Source organism: Nilaparvata lugens, chromosome 2 (assembly GCF_014356525.2).
Source record: "Nilaparvata lugens isolate BPH chromosome 2, ASM1435652v1, whole genome shotgun sequence".
NCBI classification, from domain to species: domain Eukaryota; kingdom Metazoa; phylum Arthropoda; class Insecta; order Hemiptera; family Delphacidae; genus Nilaparvata; species Nilaparvata lugens.
Window position 1 is genome coordinate 99,118,080 of NC_052505.1, and position 8,730 is coordinate 99,126,809.

Sequence of the window (8,730 nt, forward strand, 5' to 3'; positions counted from 1 at the left end):
TTAGGAAAAGCAACAACAGCTATTTGGCCGTTTTAATAAATAACCCCTTTGTTTCGTCCAAGTTAAATTTTGGCCGAATTTCCTCATTCTTTGCAAACAGAGTCCACAACGGACACTTCTGAAATTTTAAAAATACCCTCCATATATCATACTGAATTATTAAAATTTCATCGAAATTGTTCAAGCAGTTTTCGCGATCCTTCGGATATACTATCAAAATTAGTCTTGATAGAATAGGATCAATTATTGATAGAAGCAACTCCCGTCATAAAAGTTTGTTTTATGAAAAATAAAAATGATCTATACTCCCAGGAATATATAGTCAGGTTCTGATTGAAGCAGCAGTGCCATTATCATGTAATTGAATAGAAAATAGCATTAAATAAATACTATCACAAGCTACTTATTTCTGATCACTTATGCTAGTACATTGATATGATTTTCCAGACTAGGACTGTAAATTTTGAATTTATATTTGCATGATTTTATCAAAAATAGGGTTATTGATGTCCAATTGAATTAAATTTATTATTTTATCTCTTATTAATTTTGCCGGCACATAATGTGAAATTCTTCTTTAATATTCAGTGCAGGTTTCAGGGCCTCAGTTTTACACTTATATTTCCATGATTAAACAGAGATAAAATAATAAATTCAGTTCAATTGGACATCAATAATCCTTTTTTTTTTAATAAATCATGCAAATTTAACTGGATGGCTCGTTAGAGTAAGTGATAATGAACCGGTCTAATTATCAAGAGAACCCGAGTTCTAATCTCGACCGGGGCAAAGTTTTTGACCACAGCACAATCACATAGATTTGTTCTTTCGGAGGAGACGATAGATAGCCGACGTTAGATAGCTTTAGTTAGCCGACGGTCTTGACTAACTAAAAAGTAGTCACCTCTCATCATCATCCCTCTCACTCATTACCCACGCATAAGCCTATGAGCTTATGTGGGCATCATCCTCAGTATTATTATTATTATTATCATTATTAAATATAAATTCAAAATTAACATTTATAGTTTGAAAAATCATATGAATGTACTAGCTATGATCAGAAGAAGCGTGTAATAGTATTTATTTAATGTTATTTTTTATTCATTTTATTTTATTCAATTACTTGATAATGGCATCAAGGTCGAAACATTTCGTAAATAAACAATTTAAAAAAAGGGTACTTGGAGTTTTATTTTTTATTTCCATTCAAGAATAGCCCCAACGAAAAAAGATTATATAGGTATGTCTTGATTTATTCATTCAATTAGTTATTTATCCAATTAGTGTATTATCCGATAAGTAGCCTACACCAAAGTCAAAGACGATGTGGTTTACAATCTAGGTACATTATGCTCATGCCTTGTTATACAAAGTGTTTCAGAGGAGTATTTTAAACTTTTAATTCAAAAAAGGAACGCATCTACCGATACAATTTCCAATGAATAGAAATGGATCTCTTATCAAATTTATAACTTTTTTCTTTTAGAGACATTATGATGACATGAATCGATTATTTCCAACGCAAAATTTGAATGGATATTCAACAGAACTAGAAAAATATGTTCAACTTCAATGTTTATTAGAATTCGCAAGGTTTTGGAAGGAATATAACTGAATATTTAATAATAAACTTGTATCTTGAAAGGATAGAACTTGTGTAAAGTTCAATGCTGAGAAAATTTAATGACCATTATTCTTTAAAATTAACTCAAACCGTGGAAATCGTGATTACATGAAGACATAACATTGAATTGTCAAATACTGTAACTGTATGTTTGGATCTCTTCAACTAATAGGAAAGATAGCCCCTATAGTGAATATAGTTAAGAAATTTTCTGTTAATTTGTATTGAACATAGGGAGTCTAAGAGTGCAGGGCCCCCACGCGCGCATTTTACTGCATCATTTTTGGAGCGTCATCTGAGAGACATCGTAGATTTCTTTCAGCTTCTTTCCTAGAATAATCTTACTATAAGTTAAACAGAACTGAGCTCCACTCAAAAATAACGTTTTTGCGGAATGAATGTCCTTCATTTCGCAAACCATTTATGACTGATCATTTTACACAGTACTAATAAAATTGTTTTGATTTTTTTAGATAAAGCATATGAGGACAGTGGGGAGCGCTAATATTGGCCAATGTGTCAATAATATCTTGAGAAGATTAATGATTGATGAGCTGGCCATGAAATTCTCATATGCTGGCCGTGCATCAAACGGGAACACAAAAACTCCATTTCATGGGAGTGAGATATCGAAATGCATACTGAGTAAGTAGGCTACCGTATTCCTTTATAGTCGAATATATGCCATTTTTGGTTATGTAAATATGGATGTTACTTATTTTTATTGTATGTTAATTTATATGTTAGCAAGGTTAGCGTTTTAGGCCATATTTACACTGCACTGTAGTAGATGTATTTTCAAACCATATTTGTGTTATATTTGTTTTTCAAACCATACCTGTAGGTACTATGTACGAATAAAAACAAACAGAAATTCAAGTACCCATTTTAAAATTAGCATATTTTTCTTATAAATAAAAATATTGTTTCTATATTATACTATTCCTATTTTTCTTAGATTTCTATTTTTATGTATTATTCAAGAGTAGCCCTAAAGAAAAAAGACTATAGGTATGTTTTTTCCCAGTACGGTAATGCGTTCACAATAGCTTGCTCAAAGTTGCAACCATATTAGTCCAGTCAATATAGACATGAAAAAGGGAGCCTGCTAGCAATTTATATTCTATTTCTGATTTTTAATACCTATATTTTTTGATACATCAATGAAATTTAAACTTGAACTTTCAGCAGTAAAAACTTAAAAACATTTTGGGACATTATCCATTACCTATCAATATTTGGCAATAAAATAGTTTTGGGCAAAGCCTGCTATTGTTTCCCAATTATATTTATATTATTTGAGATTGTATCCACAAATGGATAAATAAATTCAGAACCAACCAATATTTTCATGATAAATTGTCTTGTGCTATAAAGATACAGAGTGGCCCAAAAACCTTGTATTTTTGATTATTTATCCAGTTTCCAGCTATTTCCTACAAATCCAGTACCTAATCGGGCAGAGAAATTCGTTCTCGCCTTTTTCAGATGATGAAATTCTGAAAAAAATGAGATCACTTGGAACTCTTTATCTTTAATAAGAGAACCGTACTGAGTTACAATTTTTCAAAAATGAGTAAAATATCAAGGAAAAAATCAACTTTGTTGAATTTTAGTTTTTGATTATCAATATCTTTAGATTGTTACCATTCAAATCTATATGAGATAGAGCACTCTACCTGATCTCAGATTGTGGAGCACAAAATCACGACCAGAGAGAATTCGAATTTCTCATTTAAATGGGAACAATTGGATGATATTGATGATCAAAAACTGAAATTCATCGAAATTAATTTCTTCTCAAAATTTTACTCGTCGTTCTTGAAAAATTCAACTCAGTACTCATTGGAGAGTTGAGAATAATATCATTTATTCAGAATTTCATAATCTTAAAAAAAAGCTACAGCGAGTTCTTCTGTCCGATTACTGGATATGTTGGAAATAGCTGAGAACTGAACAAATAACTGAAAATACGAGTTTTTGGGCCACTCTGTATCTAGTAGAGGAAATTTTGCATGAACAATTGGTTCTGGATTTTTCTTCTGTATCCGCACAATATATTAAGAAATCAGAACTACAATTTAAATTGCAAGCACTATATATAGTGACTGGACTATTCTGGTAATCACACACACTAAGATTAAAGGTGGCATTCTAGCCGCGGTTAACACTTCTGCCAGTTCACTCATTCGTCAAACTTCTTGTAACATATCCAACATTGAAACTGTACCTTAGAACAAGAACCAATAATTCTAAAATTTGAAATTTTGAGACAAGAGCATTTAAAAATTAATCAAAATTATCTATAGCATTGAAATGCTATTTTTTGTCATAAAATTATCTATTAGGCTATAACTAGTTCTACAATTAAGAGCATAACAATAATTCTTATGGTCTATTGTAAGGCTGAACCTATGCTGCTTCTTGCTCATTGATGCGGGGGATCAAGGTTTTGCTAAAATATTTTCATTTTCATACCATACGAGAATGTTATTTTATTAGAATTTTTTTGTGACAATTTTTCAGTATTTTTGCATCAATAGGATTCTGTGTTCCTCTTGAATAAATTCTAACTTATGATTATATGGGTTGAAGTTTGAAAAAACCCATTTGTTTACATTTTAAGAGAATTAAAGATGTTGGTAATCTCCAAGAGGTATATTTCATCATGAGTTCAATAATATTTCATATTTTAATTAATCTAGTTCTAGATTTTTCAATTTGAGCCTAATCTATTTGATTCGAAATTTGCTCGTTTATCTGAGTATTGAAGAGTGTAAATTTATCTTGAAAAGTGAAAGTGACATAACCAACATTTTGATTCGGACAGTATAGCACCTATAAATTGGAAATGGGACAGTTTTGGGCATGATCCTGTTGTGCCTTTCCTCAGATTAAGTATTTGTACACAATGTGAATAAATAAATAAATATTGAATTTTTAATTTGCCACCTATTATGTAAAAAGGTGATCTAGTAGTCTATTGTTTGCTATACTATCACTAATACTGTATATATCAATGTATCGCTATATTATTTCTTATCCAATTTTGTTACAGTTGCTGTTCAAACGTTTTTTGGTGACATTGCAATTGAAGTGAAATATGGATCGTTGGCATCGAAATGGCTTCAACAAGCCAGAACAAGGTTGTTGAGAAGGTGAGTGAACAATTTTTTATTGTTTTAAATTACAACATACATTATTTAGGGGATCATTTCTAACCATGATTTTTTGTTATTGATGAAAAAGTATGGAATAATCATGGATTGGTGGTCCCGATACATCTGGAAAAATTCCAAATCAGTTACTTGAATCAAAGAAGAATCCATCATTTCGTCCACTTCACCGCTTGCTCCCAATACTCTTTTCCAATTTCTTCTACATGTTTGCTTTTTTGCATCCAATATCTAATCACTGCTATCCAAAGACGGAACCTCCTTCAAACACAGTTTTTCAACAACCTTTGAAATTCAACGATACATATGCACATATACAGAGTGAGTCATATGTATGGGAACCCTTCAATAATTTGGAGACTGTTGTAGATATAATACTGTAACTTCCAGGATAAGTTATTGATAGAATACTCTACCTTTTAATGTACAACTGAGTTCCAACCCCTCATAAGGGGTTTACTTGGAGGTTGTAACTGGAATATTTAAAATGTAAACACCCATTGTGTGGTTAATCATTGTAAAGGTATTTTTAAAACAAGAAAGGTGGCATCAATAAGAATGTTCTATGATACTTGTATCCACAATGGCGGCTGATTGAAGTTTTAGTTTTTAAAGAGATGAGGGGTTGTAACTCAAATATTTGAAATGTAAACACCCATTGTGTGGTACATAATTTTAAAGGCCTTTTTAAAACAAGAATGATGACATCAATGAAAACTTCTATGATACTTTTATCAAAAATGGGGGCTGATTTAGTTCTAGTTTTTATAGAAATGATTGATAAAAGTAATAAAACTTAAAACAACACTTTTTCAATGAATAACGGAACACATTGAAAAACTGATTATTTATTTAGTAATCTGTTACATTTAATTTCAAAAGATGCTCGAAATGCTCCCCTTCTCTCGTTTGACAGTGTGCCAAACTGTCATAAATGTAAATGAGATGTCCTTATGAAGGCCTAAGTCAACCCCTTATGAGGGGTTGAAGTTCATTTATGTATGTCAAAAGGTAGAGTATTTGACCAATAACTTATCCTGAAAGTTACAGTATGTATAACAGTCTCCAATTTATAAAAGGTTTTTGCATGATATTTTTGAAATGGCATGGATATCACTCCAAGAACCATATGATACCTTGCCCTTAAGTTTTTTCGAGGACACGTAGACAAGCTAGAAGACAAAATAACTATATCTCAGTAATTTATTATAGGATTTTACAAAATCAGCTTAATTCTCTTGAAATTGGAAGCTCTGAATTTTACTCATCATACACATTTCCATTGAACAATGATTCAGACAGTAAACTTAAATTTAAAACTTTAATGTAGACATGATACCATACTAAATTTTTAAGGAAAATGTTCATCCATTGAATAAATATGGTGATTATTTTAAAAAAATTAAATGCCGGATTACATGAAAACTATGGAGGATTCAGAATATACCTTGAAAAATAGAATACCGTGGTTGTGGTAGTACTGATGTATGTATTTTTGGGACACTCTGTATGAGTTGATAAGCTACATAATCAGCATTCTGAGAATTGATTACCGAGAAATTTCATATTTTACTCATAATAACCTATTAAGTTATCCCACTAAACTGTACATTTCATATTTTACAGGACCAAGAGCAGAGAGACTACGCCTCATGAAGCTCAAATCGAGGACGATATAGCAGTTCAAAGTAAAAATATATAATTAGTTATAAATTAAAAGTTCAATTTTTGTAATATTTAATAAAAATCATTGCATTTTATTGAAAATAATGTTTTCTTATTTACATTTTTCGCTCATAATGATATATTCTGGAATTAAGCTTAAAGAAAATAAACTAATATAGATATTAATATATAATATTTAATATTTTAATAGATAGTGAAGATTTGGATATCGAGAAAAAGATTGGAAAATTTCAAGTGTATGTGGCAATATTAGCAGAACCTTGGGGAAGCAAGCACGGAGAGAAACTATAATGAAATTTTATAGAATAATGGCTGCTCCAGTCCTCCTCTACGGAAGTGAGTCGTGGGTTACAACTAAACCCCTAGAGAGTAGAGTGCAGGCGGCGGAGATGCGATTCCTCCGGAGAACCAAGGGCTGCGATAGAAGGGACCACATCAGAAACGACGATATCCGAGCAGAGCTAGGAATTTACAGCTTGTTGGAAAAAATCACACAATACCGGAAGCAGTGGAAAGACCATGTAGGAAGAATGCCGGCAGAAAGGCTTCCACTACAGATATTGAATTATAAACCGGCAGGGAAAAGATCTATTGGTAGGCCACGGAAGAGATGGCAATAAATACACTACTTGTATATATTATAGCTTAATTTTGTATTAATTGAAATATAGATACTAATAAGCTGTTTGTAAGTCGGAACAGGCATTAACCTAATCCTTGTATGTAAGATGATGATGATGATGATATTCAAAGTAATAATATTGATGTGTTACTCAGATGTATATGAACTGTATTCCATTTGAGGTGTTGCAAGCATAGAGGGCTGTTTGAACTAGAGCATATTTGATTTAATTAATTCATCGAATGGCGAGTGACTCCTGCACTGCTCCCTCTCAGGACAGTCTGCAAGCTGTTATTGGTTAGCAGAGGTCGATCTCGACTCAATTAATACAGCTACAGAGACAGTTTATAGACTGCCCTGACAGGAGAGAATGAATAAGTAATTTGCCATTCACAGGAGAATTTTAAGGAATATTTCAATTTGGATAATATTAAAAATATAAAATATAAATTAATAATCTGATTCAAGGCCAGTGCAATCCAATATCAATGCTTAATCATAATTCAAATTTCATCCAGAATTTGAAATAAATCTGTAATTCTTATTATTCACAATTCAATTATTCTTCCAAACTAATGCTCCAATCTTACTATTGCCTTAATACTCTATTTCTATACTCAGTGGACATCCATACATTCTATATATAGATGAAGTCTAATATATAGATTATATAATATATATAGACTATATTATATATATTATATAGATTTCATCTATAAATCGAAACAAAGCTCGTTTTGTCAAACGTGAGGGATGGATTCAAGATTTCATTCGCATGCGTTTTGCTCGAAATGAGTTAAATTCAAGAGTCCGTTTATACATCGTTCAAGCCAGTTTCGAGCTCGAAATGCAGGCTCTAATCAGGCTGGTGCTGCGAGCTAAAATCAAGGGCGCGTTGCGAGCTCGATTCAGGCCCGAGATGCACGGTCGAATCAGGATTGAGATGCAGTCTTGACTCAGGCTTGAATTTCATCCAGAATTTGAAATAAATCTGTAATTCTTATTATTCACGATTCAATTATTCTTCCAAACTAATTCTCCAATCTTACTATTGCCTTAATACTCTATTTCTATACTCAATTTTTTTTGGAAAAGAGATAGACGCTGCATACAGGATTAACTTAGGTGAGGATTAATTTAGGTAAGGTTTGGTTTTTTGATATTTTCAGCTTTCAAGGTTTAGAGTTCTGCATACAGGAATAATTTAGGAGAGGATTTTTTGAATCAATTCTTTCATGATACTGTGACTGTTATTCTGAATTCAAAGTTGTGAATGTGAACATGGATGGCAATTACCTCCAGGTAATGTGGTAGTGTTGAAGTTTGAGTTACATGGTCAGCAATAGGCATTGGCATTGTCATTGGCGTATGCATTGGTGTCGGCATTGGCATTAGCATTGTCCTAGGCATTGGCATCAACATTGGCGCAGGCATTGGCATCGGCATTGCTGTAGGCATTGGCTTCAACATTGGCGCAGACATTGGTGTAGACATCAGTGTAGATATCAGCATAGTTATTGGTGTAGATATTGGCGTAGATATTGGCGTTGGCATTGGTGTAGGCATCAGCGTAGATATTGGCGTAGATATTCAATTAATGAGTCACACTAGTTCGAAAA

At 32.2% G+C, this 8,730-nt stretch overlaps 1 protein-coding gene across 1 annotated transcript; it reads left to right on the forward strand.

Moving 5' to 3' along the window:
• Nucleotides 1-1,923: 1,923 nt before the first annotated feature.
• On the forward strand, nt 1,924-8,066 carry LOC120349746. The gene is made up of 4 exons (XM_039420312.1): nt 1,924-2,272; nt 4,686-4,785; nt 6,430-6,491; nt 7,942-8,066. Exons 1-4 carry the CDS (start codon nt 2,110-2,112, stop codon nt 8,064-8,066), a joined length of 450 nt encoding a protein of 149 aa, XP_039276246.1. The 5' UTR covers nt 1,924-2,109.
• Nucleotides 8,067-8,730: the final 664 nt, after the last annotated feature.